The 16,948-nt window shown below is 38.7% G+C and overlaps 1 protein-coding gene across 1 annotated transcript; it reads right to left on the bottom strand.

Moving 5' to 3' along the window:
• Positions 1–1,182: 1,182 nt before the first annotated feature.
• Positions 1,183–15,977, bottom strand: FASTKD2 (FAST kinase domains 2). The gene is made up of 11 exons (XM_065880857.1): positions 15,246–15,977; positions 12,180–12,283; positions 11,380–11,488; positions 10,738–10,861; positions 10,331–10,470; positions 8,965–9,137; positions 5,892–6,055; positions 4,697–4,909; positions 4,208–4,295; positions 2,395–2,509; positions 1,183–1,383 (listed from the first exon to the last, which is right to left on the bottom strand). The coding sequence occupies exons 1-11, from the start codon at positions 15,960–15,962 to the stop codon at positions 1,264–1,266; spliced, it is 2,067 nt and encodes a 688-aa protein (XP_065736929.1). The 5' UTR covers positions 15,963–15,977; the 3' UTR covers positions 1,183–1,263.
• Positions 15,978–16,948: the final 971 nt, after the last annotated feature.

Below are 16,948 nucleotides of genomic sequence, written 5' to 3'. Positions count from 1 at the left end.
ACTATAGACTGGGTAGCTTATAAACAACAGAAATTTACTTCTCACAAATTAACTGTGGGAGAGGCTCGGAAGTCCAAGGTCAAGGCTCTGGCAGATTCTGTGTCTGGTGAGGGCCCCCCTTCCTGGTTCGGAGATGGTCATCTTCTCACTGTCCTCACGTGGAGAAGTGACAGGGGAGCTCTCTGAGGCCTCTTGTACAAGAGCACTAATCCAATGTATGAGGCCTCCACCCTCATGACCTAATCATCTCCCAAAGCTCTGCCTCCAAATACCATCACACTAGGGGTTAGGTTCCAACACAGGACTTGCAGGGATGGGGTGGAGGGGCGGCACAAGCGCTCGGTCTTTCACACGGGGCTAAAACAATACCAACTTATGTGGCACTCAGGTTTCACAAGCGGAACCTGCTGTATCCCCAGTGAGTCAAATACTAGGTGGACAGGCGTGTGACAAACTTGAACAAGTACTTCCACAAAAGGATGAACAAACGTAACTGAAAAATAGCCCTCAGGTCTGGCTCACAAAACAGTTCAGCTATATATTTACTTGAAAAGACTTTGTGAAATGGTGGGAGGGGAAAGGGGAAGAGGGAGAAAGGAATGACTTCACCAATGGCAAGGACTGTGGTGTTAGCAACCCACAACCTATCAGTCTTAAGAAATTAGGACTCCTTGCCATCTCTGCACTATCTCATCTGCGTTTCTCTTAGTAAGGTCCACAAACCACTTCTACCTAGAATGCTTGTTACAACTGCAGATATCTGATCCTCACCCATTTTTAACATGCTACCTCGTTAATTCTTATACATTCTACAATTTGAGACCCTAGCCCAATTGCTTTGTGGCCAGTGCTTGAATGTGGTCCATACCTGAGCCCTAAAACAGCTTAGATTCCAAACCCACATCTGAGGACTGCCCACAGCAACTTACCTGCAACCCATCACAACTAAGAAACCAGTTTTGAATGCATCAAAGCTAATGAGAAACAGTAAAACCTATAGCTCATGAATTTATGAAGTATCTGGGCACTGGAAGGAACAGGTATGACTGCAAAAATGACCCTTCTGGAATTTTCTCAGCATTTTCTAAAGTGCCAGTAAGAATATTTCTTTCATTCTCAACTTTAATTTTAGCAGTGAACTGAAATAACACTTTTTATTATGGTGAGCGGTCAGGTAAGTTCCATCGGCAACTGAATTGTAGTCTTTATTAAAGTTATTTTTATAAATTTATGTCTAATAACATTAAAAGGTTGCTTTTTACTTTAACATGTGCTTTGCAAATTTATATCAGCAGTAGAAAGTGCTTCCTGTGAATAGATTTTACTCTTCAAAAATGTGACTGCATCCTTCATCTCTAGTTTTTCCATCTCCCAATTATTGACCTTACCAAAGAAAGAGGAAAATAATCAGTTTGCAAGAAGATGATGACGTATAAAATAAAAGCTAGTTTCGAGATCCAAGGATATTAAAATAACATCAGCCAACCACTTATAATTAAACACATTTTAGAAGTTTAGTAAGACTATGTGCTAGGGTCGAAGAAAGCTCTCACAGTGAAAATTATAAAAAAACTTTAAAGGTCCTCTAAAGGGTGCAAAAGATCCTTTCCTGGGATAATCTTCCTTAGAATATAAATAATAGCCAATATGAAAAAAAAAAGTGTTACAGACTAGCCCATTAAGAGAAATGGGCCATCTTAACCTTGGTAATCCGGGCATGATCCAGTTTTGGATACTAAAGTACCATAACGAAGATTCAAATACTTACATTTCACATTATATGCAGGACCAAATGAGTGGCATTTAGATACATCCTAACATTAACATAAATATACATTTATTCGTATGGTTCTTGCTCCATACAGAGACATCTAGAGAGGCTGTTCAAGAAAAGCTGTGCTCAGAATCAAAGAAAGCATAAGGAGGGAAGAGGAAGAAGCATCCTCTCATAGTCATCCAGCATTTTCTAGTGACAAAGATCCTTAACAGCCTCACAATGGCCCATGAAAACAAAGCTTTAATTAACATTTTTTCTTCTCCTGTTCCAGATAACCTAGAAACTGAATATGGTTTCATGTGTCTTAAATTAAAGAAGTACACATATTATTTACATTTTTCACTTGACAAAAAAGATTAAAGTTGACTAAATGTAGCACTTATAAAACCCCAAGTTAAAAAAAAAAAAAAAAAAACCCCAAGTAAATAATAGTATCAGCTGAGTATGAGCCAACTCACGCACCAGAAAGGTTCTTTTTCAAAGAAAACAATAACTAAAACACTTATTCCGATATTGCTGAAAATTCATCTAGTCCTAGTAACCAACTTCAACCACAACATTCCCAGCAGAAGGAACATCAGTAACTGAAGACTATTTCACTTGCATTTTTTTCTTACCAAGATCACGTGAAAACCCATTACTTTCAAATGCCGCATTTTCATAGCAAGGAATCCTCTGGGGTGGGTTGAATCCAAACAGTACGTAGATCTAGGAACACAGAGTACAGCTACTCTGAAAACAAAAACACAAAACGTGAGACTAGTTACTAACGAGATGACCATGTACAATCTTGCTGCATCCTTGTTCTTTGGAGATTTCAAAGCTGAGCTCTCCACTTACCACGTTCCTCACCATTCCCTCCTGTGTTAGTCCTTCACTTCCTCATTACCTAGACTATGTAGATATTCCAGTATATGAAGACTATTTTAGGAACCACAAGCTTATAAAAATGCTTTATACAAACAGTATCCCTTAACCATCTTTAAGAATGGCTACAATCTCGATGAGGAAAATTTTCAGATATGAAAGCCCCCATTTTAGGGCTTTCCTGTGCAGAGCTAATCTCTGATCTAAACATAATTATTTATGCTACTAGAAGCACTGATGTAGATAATACCAAATGGAAGATGCTCTGCTTGTACATATTGTCTCCCAGAGACAGACACATTTAAAAACCAGAATGGGGAGACCAAATACAAAAAAGAAAACAGTAAGAGATAGGCAAGACTGTTGAAAAGATAAAATGTATACGTGTAACAAAAATGTGGAAGGTGTAATTTCTCTTTCATTGTTCATGGCCTTTTGGAAAGATTAAGTTCATTGGGGGAGACAAAGACATTTGTATCCTTACTGTCTTCTGTCATACTCTGGCTGTTATCTGAGATAAAGTAAGAGAAATTTCATATCTTTAAAGGAACACTGATTCCTCATTTTTTCTCGGTACTTTAGGCTGAGAGCTACTACATTATATTATCATGCTAGAACAGATGAACACCTGAAAAAGAAAAATGATCTTTCAACTGGGTCAGAGAGAAAGCCTCTTTTTGAGGGAAGATGGGTAATAAGTAGAAGGAAGATAGTGGCTGAAAAAGATGGCCAAGGAACAAACTAGGTGGATTTAGAAAGGCGCAAAAGTTACAGAGCTGTGTATGAGTGGAGAGGGATGAGTAGATAAGAGTTTGAATCCCTACAGACTTTTTCTGTACCTCTCTCTACCATACTTCTGTGCGTGTGCTACAAAGCAGTAGGGGATATACATCGCTTGGGGTCAGGATCTGCGTCTGACTCATCCTTGTGTGCCCCACAGGCCCTAACAGAGCCTTTCCACAAAGAATGACTGAACACAGGGTGTGTGCAATATGACCTGATCCAGATGCTTACAAGGCAGAATATTCTCTCAGGGAGTAGCCTCAATTTCTCCCAGGAACACCCTCTGTACTGTGTGAGTCAAGGAAACTACTTCTAATTAACTTCAATATGGTTTGATCCATATACAATACAGCTTAATTAAAAAGCTAAAGTTTCTCTACCTTTAGAAAGGTTTGGCGGTAGAGAAAAATATTTTTTGGGTATTTGACTTTAGTAGAAGCCTTCATTCTTTATGATCACTACTGCATTATCTTGTCAAAAATGTACACTGCACTGATGGTTTCAATTATACTGGCATTGTTATATTGAACTGTTTAGCTTTAAAACCTGATTTTTAAAAACTGCCTGTTTCATTAAATGGACAACTCCAATCCACTGTCTTCAACCACAGTGTCCCACATTTATACCTAAGGGGTAGATTAATGGATGAGAAGTCCCTTGGTGCATTACAAGCTCTATACAAATATAAGGTCTTCGTATTGTTACTGCTATTTAATATGAAGCCTTCAAGAATTAAGATTTAAATTTAGAAAGCTCAGCAAATGCGTATGTGTAAACAACCTTTGAATATTTGTAGCAGAAGTTACCACATCCACGTCAGAAAATGGAAGCACTTGGCTCCTGTTAGCATCCATTCTGATTTCAAAATCTGAAAGAAAAAAATTGATACTAATTTTTCAAACATCGCTCCAAGTGATTTTTTGTTTGAAAAGGTATACTACCACTACCAATAATTATAATGGCAGCAGGTAAGCTATACTGAGCTTATTTACCATGTGCCAAATACTAGTCTGGATTTTATATGTATAATCTCATTTGTTGGTCACAGGAACCCTGTGAGGTGGGTACTATTATTATTGCCATTTTACAGATAAGGAAAGAGGCCGGTGAGTGCCTAACACACAGCACTAGTAAGCAGTAGAGTGAAAATCCACACCCAGCAGTCCAGCTCCAGAACCAATGCTGTACCACACTAGACTGCTGCAGTAAACTCCTTATCTTTTGTCAGAAAAGAAGTAAAACAGAGGAAAATCATATGAAGTCCCATACCGATATAATAATTATGTGGCAACCATACACTTTTTGAGAAGCATCCTTCTCCCAGAAGGCTACTCAGCACCTCGGCAACCTTTGCATGTGGCTGTAATGGCATGGAGGGCAGCTGTGGCAGCACTAAGTGTGTGTCCTTGTGACCAGGAACATCATCAAGTTTTAGACAGGCAGCCAAAACGTGAAGCTTGTGAACATTCCTCTCCACATCACCTTAAAAAAAAAAAAAAAAAAAAGAGAGAAAGAAAATTATAGTTAAGAAAAATATGAATGCTACATTTAAGAAATTGTATTAATGCACCTATAATTCTGATTATTTGCTTCTTATCTTATTGTGTCTCCCTAGGTCCCACAGTGTGTAGGTCAGTGCCCTGACAATGTTTTAATGTTTTAAACTTTAAAATATCTTTCAAGGTGCTTTAGCCTCAACTCTTCACTGAACAGATGGGAAAATGCTCGGGAATGTTAAAATGCCTCCTGATTAAAGGCAAAGTTGGGACTAGATTCCAGGTCTCCTGGGTTCACGGCTGCTTCCTCCATGTTAGACTGCTTGAAAAATCAGCACATGGTGTTCCTTTTCCACACTTCAACTTTGGAATTTCATACTGTTGTTTTTAAAAGGATTTAAAATACTCTATTCCCAGATAATCATCAAATTTTACACATCTAGCCTGATACTGCTTCTCCTTATTTAATAGTAAAGACTGAAAGACAACAATTAATTTGGTTCCAAGAGTAAATAAATTCACTACTTTAGTAACTATTTGGTTTCTTGATCTAACGGCTGTGCCCTCATTACAGGCCATGAGTGACAAAGTGTTTATAGCTGCAAAAGTTGACTTAACTTGGCTTCAGACGTGACACATAAGGATTAGCAGTACAAACACCTCTGATCAAGGCATAAAGAACAACCTGAACATTTAGCCTTTGCACAGGTACATGAAGTGTAAATAAAAAGAACAATGACGCTGTGTTTCTTATTCTTGCCGTCTATGGGCAGGATCTGTCACTAAAGGAGCCTCCACCAGTTTGCTGGTTTGAAGCATGGCCCTTTGACTTCACCATCATTGGTCCTTTCATCAGGAGCACCCGCTCCACACGTTTTGACTAACACTGCGGCAACTGAGACCCCAATCTGAATCACCTGGTAGCCTGGCGGTACTGCTTTAGTCACCACCGTGGACTGACATCCTACCTGACGTCAGCAGATCATGGATGATGTCCTTTTGAAGAAGCTGATTAATAGGGGCCAGGGGAAAATGGTTCATCAAGCAAAACGAACACACAGCATTCAACAGGTTTTCAGAAGAGATGTGGTGAAGACTACCAGTCAGAGCACTAGCCATAACTTCTAGGAACCTACAGGGGCAGAAAGGAGAGTCAGCTTTCAAATATGAAGAGTAGACAAGGTCATGGCAGAGCTAGTGAGGTGTCAGAACTGATAGCTTTAAGGGGATAAAACAATCAGACTTGCAATAAGTCTTCACACATCTTTCAGGTCGGTGACTATCTCATAATAAATACATACACTCAATAAATATTAGCTACTACTATATGTCTTACACAGGGCAAATGTTTATAAGCTTTAACTCACTTAATTCCTATTCAAACTCTGTGGGATAGGTATCATTATTTTCTTCACAATAAAGATGAGTAAACAGGCTAAGCAGGGTCAACTAACTTGTCCAAGAACACACAGCCAGGAAGTAGCAGAGACAGCACTGGAATCCAAGTTGTCAGGGTCCAAAGGCTTTTAACCATTGTGCTAGATTTTTTATCATGAGTAAGTCTTTAAGACCTGGAACTCCACTGCAGTTTTATAATCAATTACAATTCTCTAGCTATTAATACTCTGAGTTAAAAGAACTGCTAGCCTAATCCTACCACCCAAGCTAATGTTATGCAGTATAACAAAGCAGCTAAGCACAGAGGGAGAGGAAAGGTCAAAATTAGGTAAGGTCACGTGTGCAGCGTGGCACTGCTGATAAACGGCGCAGATACGCTTTGAACCCAGGTCAATTTGACTCTTAGGGCATAAGCTATGTATCATTATATAAGAAAAAAGGAAGTAGTGATACTTGCAAAGTACTGTGATAGTGTACAGGAAAGAAAGTAGATAGGGTAGCTTTGGGGATAAGGAGAATTTCAGTTAAGTGGAAAAGATGGCAAAAGGGAAGACCACTTGAAACTAACCCCTGAAAGTACATGCCATTCATGCTGTAATAACTAGCGAGGCTGGGGCACAGGCAGAGATGCCCACAGCAGGGCAAGTATGCCCTGAAGTAAGCCCTTAGTACCAATGAGCCATAAAGGGAAATGTCTGAGATCAACGGGGAGGTCCCGTGAGGAGCAGACGGCCGAGTGAGGAAGGCTGTGACAGGCTAAGCAGGACTACTAACAGGTCCTAGAGACAACAGTGAGGCAACACTTACTAAAGGGAGAACTGATGGAGTTTGGAGTATGCAGCAAGAAACAGCGGGGCTGCAGAGGACTGATCTGGAGCCCAGCGGTAATCACCTCCCCAGTCTCCTCGCATCCCACTTCTTATGCTGTTACCTCATGCTTCAGCGACACCAAAATCTGTGTCGTTCCCCGCACGTACTCTGCTGTTGCTTTCCTTCCTGACCTGAATACGGAGCCCCTTCTACTCAGAATGGTCTTTCCATCATTAACTGCTCTCTCTCCATCTTTCAAGATCTGCTCAGGTACCAACTCCTCCAGGCAGGATGCTTGGCACCCACCCTGACCCTCCACTTCGCCAGGCTAGCATCCTGGTACATCCCTCCTCTATTCCTATATACACTGTATAAAACTCTATCACTTCAATGTTCATGCTGTATTTAACTGCAGAAAGGATTATGTCTCATTCATTTTTGTCTTAAGTACCCGAGTGCTTGGTACAAGTTTTCCGACTAAATGAACAAATAAACTTAGATGAGGAGGAGGAGAATGTTAATGGAAAAGGAAGAATCAAGAATAATGAGCTAAAAACTCACCAAGTTGTATACATTGAATATGCACAGCGTTTTACATGTTGTTATTCATACCTCGATAAAGTGGTTTAAAAAGCTCTAGAGCGCTTTTCAATTATGGAGCAGAGACAGGCTTATTGACAAATAATTGCAGCTATGTGTCAAGGCTCCACCAAAGAGTTATATAAGACATGACAAGCACAGGGGCTGTGATGGAGACAATTAAGGGAAGGCACGTGACATGCAGTATGAACTGAGTCTCTCACAACAGTGGAGAGCACAGTGGGCAGCTGATTTTCTTGGCCCAGCACTTCTTTGATTACCTGCCCCAAAGAAAGGGGCATGTGACCCAAACTCGTTCGATCAGATTTTCTCTTTTGGAAATCTGAATCTTGAGGGAAAACCATAGGGACAAAAAGCTGTTGGAGTCAAGCTACTCGATGGCAAAAAGATGACTAGTGAACCTTGCCACTGAGACCCTCAGAACTGCCCTAGTTTATTCCTCCAAGGCCTCTCTGACTGACACTCTAGGTTTTTTTTTTAATCTAACAATTACTGTGTCTGGCATTGCCTTAAGAACCTGACACAGATTAACTCATTTAATCCTCATAACAACCCAATACGATTAGAAATAACTCTTTATTTCTCATCCCCATTTTAACAGATGAAGAAACTGAGGCACAGATAAGTAACTTGCCAAAGTTAAGTAGCTAATGAATCGCAGAGCTAAGATTCAAACCTAAGCAAGGTGTCTCCAGGGTCCGCGCTTTTAATCACTCTTCTAACAAATGACATGTTATATGCGTTTCTGGTTTTTAATGAAACTTAGAACTGACCCAGAGAGGAAGGAAAGATGTTCTGGGTGGAAAGAAGATGAAAGAGCACAGCATGTTTGAGGAATTGCTGTGTTTAATAGTAGAAATGCACGATTGTGGTTAAAATGAAAAGAATAGAAAGCAGTAGTTTGGGACCAAATGAAGAGTTAGGGTCAAAACTAAACTATAAACTCAGGAGCTGAGGGAATAAGCTGGGGGAGAGTTTGAAATGAAAACTCCTATGCTGAATTACCAAATATATTGCAAAGAACAAAGAAACTGGCAAAAGCAAAGCACATATCTTTAGCAAAGATAAAATAAAATTCTGTTTAACTTCATAAATAAGGAATATCATGTTTTATTTCTGGACATGGATGAAGGCCATGGATGGGTTCGCATGTAAGAATTCATTAAGCTTCGTAATCTTTTCTATAAATACGATATATGGCAATAAAAAAGTAAAAAAAGAACAAGTACATACTCGTGAGTCCAGCATTTGTGGAAGTGACTGAGAGAAGAATACACATGAAGAATAGAGACAAGGCTTTTCACGTTTAGGAAGCCAGGTTCATCTGCTGCTTTCTTCATAAACAAGTCCATCAAACTAACAGGTCGAAAGCCAACGTTTTCAAATAAGATGAGGAGAAAAAGAACCTAAAAAAAGAAAGAATTGAGGGAAAACTTCTTAAGAATTACAGTACGCTATTAGCAATCTTTTAGATCTCAAAATATTTAAACCGCAATAGAATTGTCCTGACTGACCAAATATTCCCTTAAAAGGAACAATTATCTTTTCCTTACAAAATCTCTTCCAGTTATTCTTGAATCAGAGTATCGAGTTAACAATCAACCTCTTTTTATAAGCTGAGAACCAGAGCACAGAACGGTTTCCATATTTCCATCTCATTTAAAATAAATATTTTCCTATACGCTTTTCATACAACAGCTCTGAAAATTACCTTTAAATATACCTCTTCTGAAGTTTTTCAAAATGACCAAGCCAATTTTGAACTGCTCTCCCTTCCAAACCTAGACACTTCCTAGATTCTAAGAGATAACTCAAAATTTTCTATGTTCAGTAGTAATTTCTGTAACTGAGAATAGAGCTGAAATACGATGATTAAATGTTCCAGTTCACCTCTCATTTCTCTCTTAGTCTTTCTCACAATACGTACTTCTCTTTCCAAAACAATTTCCATACTAAAGTCAACCTCACCCTACAAAGTGAACTAAACCAGTGACCTAACATGGTTACCACTACTTAACTACAAAAAGAAGTTTTTACCACCTGCTTCATTTAGATGTTTAATTATTAACACATGCCCTGAATTAAAAGGCTCTTACTCTGGAAGAAACAAGCAAACTTTCCATAAATAGAAAACACACATGATCATTAAGTAATGACAGTTTATTCTTCAAAAAGCATAAGCCTCTCACATCACCTATCTCCATTATTCTAAATCTAATAAAGGAAAAGTAGAAAGACAGAAATAATCCTTAGTATCCAACCAAAGTACCATACAACCTTTTGAAAAACAAATAGAAAAACAAACTTTGGACAATATAATTTTTGTTTTGGAGAGAAAGATAGTCCAGACATTGAATAATATATTAATAGGTAACCCCCAGACAAAAATTATAAGGAGCTAATTTTTCAAGCCGATTTAGCATTGGAATATTTTAGAATCTAAACCACTTTAAAATGATAGAGAAGTTATTTCCAATGCTAAATAAATTAATTATTTAAATTAATACGTTTAATAAAATACGTATAATAAATTAATAAATTAAATTAATACGTTTCTTGAAAGTTTCTGAGGCTTATTCTAAACGGTTAACATACGTACTTTTTTCAACTTCCAGATGTCAAAAGTTGTAGCCACATAATCTGCTATTCCCTTAAAAAGATCTATATTGAAGTATTGGAGGTCTCTGCAAGACTGCAATATGCTGATCAATATTTTAAAGGGACACCCATGGATATTACCTTTAAGAATGAGTTAGAGAAACAAGAATCACCAGATGGTTTTGACTGTAGGATCCAAGATACTATATACACAGTACTTTTGTTTCTTTAGGAAAATATAGCACTATATTTTGTTAAAAAAAACAAACAAACACTATAGGCAAAATTTAGATCTAACCATATCATCAGATATTTTTCATATAACAGCAAAGTTGTTAAAACAAACAAAACAAATATAGTGCAGAACAGATTGGATGCTACAAATCATACAAGAAAAATTCCCCTTACTTGTGACTATCTTACTGCACTCATTCAAAAGGATAATGGAGCGGTGATTCATGGCGGCCAGTACTGCAAACATGCGCTGGCTATTCAAAACAGAAAATTGGTCTAACTCTTTCAAGGCTTTCATCTAAAGAAAAGTAAACTTAAATTTAATTTATCATTTGTGGCAAAATAAATTAAACTCCTATAATAAAAAAGGATAAAGTTTGAGCAAAATGACTCGGACAAACAGATATATAGATAAATATACGTAAATATATATACAGATAAAAATAAATCTATTTCAGGCTTCCCTGGTGGCGCAAGTGGTTGAGAGTCCACCTGCCAATGCAAGGGACACGGGTTTGTGCCCCGGTCCGGGAAGATCCCGCATGCCACGGAGCGGCTGGGCCCATGAGCCATCGCCGCTGAGCCTGCATTTCCGGAGCCTGTGCTCCACAACGGGAGAGGCCACAACAGTGAGAGGCCAGCATACCACACAAAAATAAATAAATAAATAAATCTATTTCTATTATTTCACTTTAGCAAAGTTACATACAAAAGCATAATGTCCTCCTAATAAACTGACTTTAGGAGGTGATAGCAAATCACAAGAAATATTTTTTTCAAATTTTACCCAACAGAGAAAATTCAGAAGGTATTTACCTCCAATTTCCTTTTAAGACCAATCGGTGCATCTTTTCCAATACATTTCATTACAGTTTGTAATGTGAAGACACGTTCTATTTTCCAAACTTGCTGATCAACTAGCATCCTGTCATCAAACACAATAAATACCACAGTCCTAGGATCTTAAAGCCAGGTGAGAAATCGTAAAAGTCATTGGGTCCAGCTTCTACTTCTAGGCAAGGAATATGAAGCCCAAAGAAATGACCTACCTGCCCAAGAGTGCAAATAGTGAAAGCTCCAGGACCAGCCTAGTATTGTTTTCTCTCACATTATTTTGCTATATTTATGCATGAACAAATTTCAGGAGATTATATTAAGACATCCTAATGCATAGTCAATGAAAAAGGGAATTAAAAATTATTCTCATCAACCTATGACATTAGATTAGGTGCATCAATTTTATAAGTTGTAAAACTTAACCTCCTTTTCAAGCTGGGCCAGTGTCATGTGACCTCCACATAGTACCCAATTAACCATTATGAACTGAGTACATGTCAGTTATCCCCCAGCCCACATCAGTACTATGTTTTAAGATAATTTTAGATTTTAATGTTACCCACGCCTTTTATTTTATGGTGGACCCTGAAAGAAGCATTATTTCCAGCTTTACCTGATCCAGAGTCACTATTTTAAGTTTAATAAGGTATTAAAGACCATAACTACTAACAAAGTCTTCCATGCCCCCACTCCAAAAGAGGGAGCTCAACTTTCATCTTCGTTTTTGATTTAAGAGAAACAGAGAAAGGCACCTGAAGAAAGGGTAACAGAGTTCTCACCGCAATCCTGCTCGAAGAACATCCACATTCTTGCATGGCTCCATTGCCTCTAAGATAGTTGACAAAACTGAAAGACATTTCTCATCACACTCATTGATACGTTCCTATTGAAATATAATTACAAAAATACCACAGGTGATGAGCTCATAGTGGACTATCTCACCCAAGCAAAACCACTGAACTGATGCTTTCAGCTAAAGGATTAAGTATCAAACCAATAACTCAGAGTCAGTCCACAATAAACAGCATCTTTGGAAAACAAGATGTCATATGTAAGTGAATCTTCCAAATAACTGATACATTCTTTTATGTATCAACCGTTTTTTTACATTCTCCATTATCACTGAAAATGATTTGATATTGATTACCTTCCTCCCCTTCTGAAATAACTTTTATCAAACATTATTTTTACCTCTTCTTGAGACCCAAAGCCATCATGATGACAAGTGCAGTAATATTAGAGCTACAGGACAATTTTCCTACCCCTAAAGAATCTTACACAGCTGCGCTTACAATTTCCCTATATCCTTTCCTGGGTATCAAACTGCAACCTCAGTTGTGAACCTTCTGATTCACATCTGCTGTCACATTTTACCACCACTACCTGGATCTCAAGAGGAGCCCAGCCTCCATGGATCCTTCTTTCAAATCCTCTGAATTAGGGTACTAATTTAGGTTCTAGAAACGGCCTAATTTAGAAAACGAATAGTAACAACACAGCTTACCTAGTGCTCTACAATTTAATCATAACTAGCTTATACACCTCACAAGAGTACTTGTGATCACATCTGAAAGATGTAAGCTCTTTTGCTAAAATTACAATACATGGCGAACTAGTCACAGAGTCTCAAGTCAGAACCAGATTATGATAAGAAATAGATACTGCTGGAAGGAAAAAAGGTCTCATTCCCATGAGAGGGTTTCCATTAACAATTTATAGCATTCCATCAATACCTACTGTGAAAGAAAAGACCACTTGGCTATGGGTTTGAAGGGCAAACTTCACTGATGACATATTTCATCCCTAGCTAAAATGTCTTCGCAACATTCCAACATGTTAGTGAGATACAATTAAACGTACAGTTAACCTGCCCCCAAATATCCACTGTCCATTCCTCACCAATGCAGATACTATGCTGATATGAATTCCTGTCCAAAATTCATTTAGAGCATCACTGACCAGGTAGAGCGACTTACTGTAATCACTTTTAAATAACTATATAGGGAACACAGTCTACCAAAAAACACGGATATTCTGCGGTTTAAACACTCACACATGACACACAAATTAGTTCCTGGGTGAGAACATGGAAATCATAGTAATGTAAAAAGTTAAAAACTCTCATATACCTATGAAGCCAATTCTTGAATTCTATAGTAGGATAGGATATATATCAGATCATCCTCAGGAAACTCCTGTCTTCAAAAAAAATTATTTAATTATGATCATTGAGTTCAGAAGTCTGCAGAGTCCACTCTTAAAAGGTAAATGATTACTTTAATGAACTCATCTTTTCCTCAGCCAATCTGGCACCATTTCAGTGACATCAAACAGGACACTGACTCCCTTGTTTGAAACTAAAATTGGCTCCTTCCTCCATTCCACTTCCCACTCCCACAGTAATCTAAATACAAATTGGAGCACGTTGATGACCTCTGCTTAAAATATTTCACTGGATCCCCATTGCCTACAGGATAAATCCGAACTCCTTAGCCAGGCAGAAAAGGCTCTTCACGATTCATCCCCTTCTTCCCCAACCTCATGCCTTGCCATGACACCCAACCCCTCCTCCTTGACAACCACAGACACAATTTCCTCTCCATTCCCTCAAACTCACAACCCCAGTATTCTGTACCTCCAGCCACAATGAACTACTTTCAGCTCCGCAAACTATTCTCCAGGATTTGAACATATAGTCTTCTCTGCTTGAAACACCATCCCCTTCGCTATCCATCTTCTAAGTGCTGGCCATTTCTTGGACTCAGCTTAGCCATCATCTCCTACTGGGCTTGAATTTTAGCTCTACTATGTCGAGGTGTTTGTTCACTCACGCAGCAAATATTTATCAAGTACCTACAGACAGTGACACTAACAGGTATGTGACCTTGGGCAAGTTATTTAACTCCTCTAAGCTTAAATTTCCTAATCGGTAAGATGAAAGTAACAATACCTACTTTTAAAAACTACACTGGGAATTACATGAGACGATCCTCTTTTCAAACTTTGTACCTATCACTGCTTCAAACAGTAATCCTGTATCCTCCTCTCCCATCACCTCTGCCCATGATGAAGGCGTACTCCTGACTAGGTTTGAAGCCCTTGTAATGCACTCTCTCTATTTTTCTTTCATTGCACTGAAAGCTCTATGTGGCCGTTATTTTGTAACTGTATTCCCCATGCTTAGCACCATGCCTACAACATAGTAAATGTATGACTCATCAGAGGAACATTGGTTATTTTTGTAATTACCTACAAAATACCTCTTGTCCCCTCTAGGTTATAAGGGCAGGGATCATGTCTTCTATATCTTTACACCCCTAGTGACAAGTCTAGTAACTGATACATAGTTGACACCCAATAAATATCTACTGTATGAATAAATCAATCCAGTAGCTGTGTGACTTTAGCCAAGTTAACATCACTAAATCTCTTTCCTCATCTGCTAAACTGAGGTAGCATCAACCTTACAGGACTATTGTGAAGATTAAATAAGACAACACAAGAAAAAGGTATAGGTAGTCAATAAATACTAGTTCCCTTCCCTTCTCTCCTTCTTTCAACTACCCAACCTTTCCTTGTATATTTTGTACCTCTCCCCATTTTAGCTTATTCACTATTACTCAACTCCAGAGAAGAAAAATGGGGCAAGCTTTCATAAATTTCTACAGCAAAAAGATCTGGCTAACTTAAGGACTCTAAATCATATAATATCTATGCAGAAACAAATATAAACTACCATCCCAAAGATAAGTTTCTTTCAAGGAGGCTACATGTCTACGTCCCATCATTCTTTCAAGATATGCTAAACCAAGTAAAAGTATATTTAAGGCTCCTTTTGATTTTACCTGGACCACCCTCAGCAAAGTCTGTACGAGTAGCGTATTCTGAGGGATCCCGAGCTTCACCATAGCATGAAGACTGAATAGCAGGTTGTCGTAGTGCATGATCTTGGCTTCTCTCATAATTTGTTCACACAGCTGGCTAAACACAGGGTGGTTAAACATCAACTGTTTTTCAAAGCGCTTCTGGTCATCAGACATCCGTTTGGCAATTGTCCACATGGCTGAGAAATAGTTACTACTAGGAAATGTAGGTGCTTTTGAAAATATATCTAACACATCACTCAGGGAATTACACTCCTGAGACAGTTTTCTACAGTTGATCGGGGTTGGTTTTGTTCTCTTGGTGAGAACATCTTCATTGGAAGGCTCATGATGAAAGTTTTTCTTCAATCCATTATCAGAGACAAAGTGTTTTGAGTTAAAGGACAGCCTTCTAGGACAAAGTAGTCTGTCAACTGTAAGGACTGTTGCAGTGCTTATGCCCTTTGTTTGAAAGCCATCACCTCCTGATTTAAAAAGTAAGGCAACCTGAAAGAGATATCTAATAGATGACTGCATTCTATTATCAAAGTTACTTAAGAGCTTTCTTGGGTTCCAGTTTGAATAAACAATTTTTGGTCTGCAAAATCCCGAAGGATACAGCCTCACAGTTCTGCCTGTTGGAACTAAAGTACTGAATTGTCTGAGGTTCCATAAAAAGGAACCTGCTCTGTTATTCATTTTCCTAGCCACTGAAACACTTTCAAATGGCTTTAAAGTTGTCAAGATCACACACACACACTCGTCGCTTCTAAATATGAAAGAAAACACATGCCGTCGCTTTCCTGTAGGGGAAGGGATTATAAGAGAAATAAAAATTAGAGTAAAACTTCTACTTAAAAATATCAAATGCATTTAACAGAGACTAAAGTGAGAACCTAGGGAGACATTAAGATTTCCGTTAAAAAGGTAAAACCATGTTAGCAATATGGGTTTTCTCCATTTCTACCACAATGTGTATATACAGTCTTAAAGGTGCAAGGTTACTTTGGAAGTAATCGTTGTACAAATAAGGTATTAAAAAAAAAAAAAGGAAGTGGATTTCTGACGGAAAAGTTTTCCTGCTTTCTTTGCAGTAAGGCATTTTATGTTACCACTGCCTTGAAGATGTCATCAATGAAAAACAAGGGTTTAACCTTGATGGATACTTTTTAACACAAGAATTTAACTACAGGTAAACACGAACTGTTAAGAATAAGGACTTGGACAAGTAGAACGGCTCAGAAGAAGCAGCAAACTAAAGTGATGCACGTGGCCTGCGCTTGTCTGGAGATAACAACCAGTCTCACCAGGTCTCAGAACCGGTGTCAGGGGTCCGTCCTTCCGGAGCTGGACCTCTTAGTATTAACCCACCTCCCTAAACTTACTTCCCGGGCAACTCCTGAGACCTTTCTCTGAAAGGCGAGAATTCTAAAGCGTAGTACGACCACCTGTTCCACCTATGCTCGTCCTCCACTCACCTTAATTCAGAGCCCCCTGGTTAAACAGAGGCGCGGCCATACAGCTTCCCCGCGAGCTGAGAGTATCGCGAGATTTTACGGATCCTTCATAGGTCAAAAAGTGTTATGTTCGCGGGAGGTTGGAAATAGTTTGCTTGGAGTGAAGAAAGCCTACCGAAAAACGGACTCGTTTTTCTTAGCTGCAGGGAATAGGCACGGGGGAGACCA

This window comes from Phocoena phocoena, chromosome 7, assembly GCF_963924675.1.
Source record: "Phocoena phocoena chromosome 7, mPhoPho1.1, whole genome shotgun sequence".
NCBI lineage: Eukaryota > Metazoa > Chordata > Mammalia > Artiodactyla > Phocoenidae > Phocoena > Phocoena phocoena.
Note: the sequence above shows the minus strand (reverse complement) of the source record. Positions and strands in the feature narration are given on the sequence as shown.

What these genes read in the sequence shown, in the direction of transcription:
- FASTKD2 (XM_065880857.1), bottom strand. Translation starts at nt 15,962, where the DNA reads ATGAATAACAGAGCAGGTTCCTTTTTATGGAACCTCAGACAATTCAGT. An exon ending in CTTTGCTGAGGGTGGTCCAG is followed by an intron (nt 12,284 to 15,245) that starts GTAAAATCAAAA and finishes ATATTTCAATAG; the next exon opens with GAACGTATCAATGAGTGTGA. An exon ending in TCTGCTACAAATATTCAAAG is followed by an intron (nt 2,510 to 4,207) that starts GTTGTTTACACA and finishes TTTTGTTTTCAG; the next exon opens with AGTAGCTGTACTCTGTGTTC.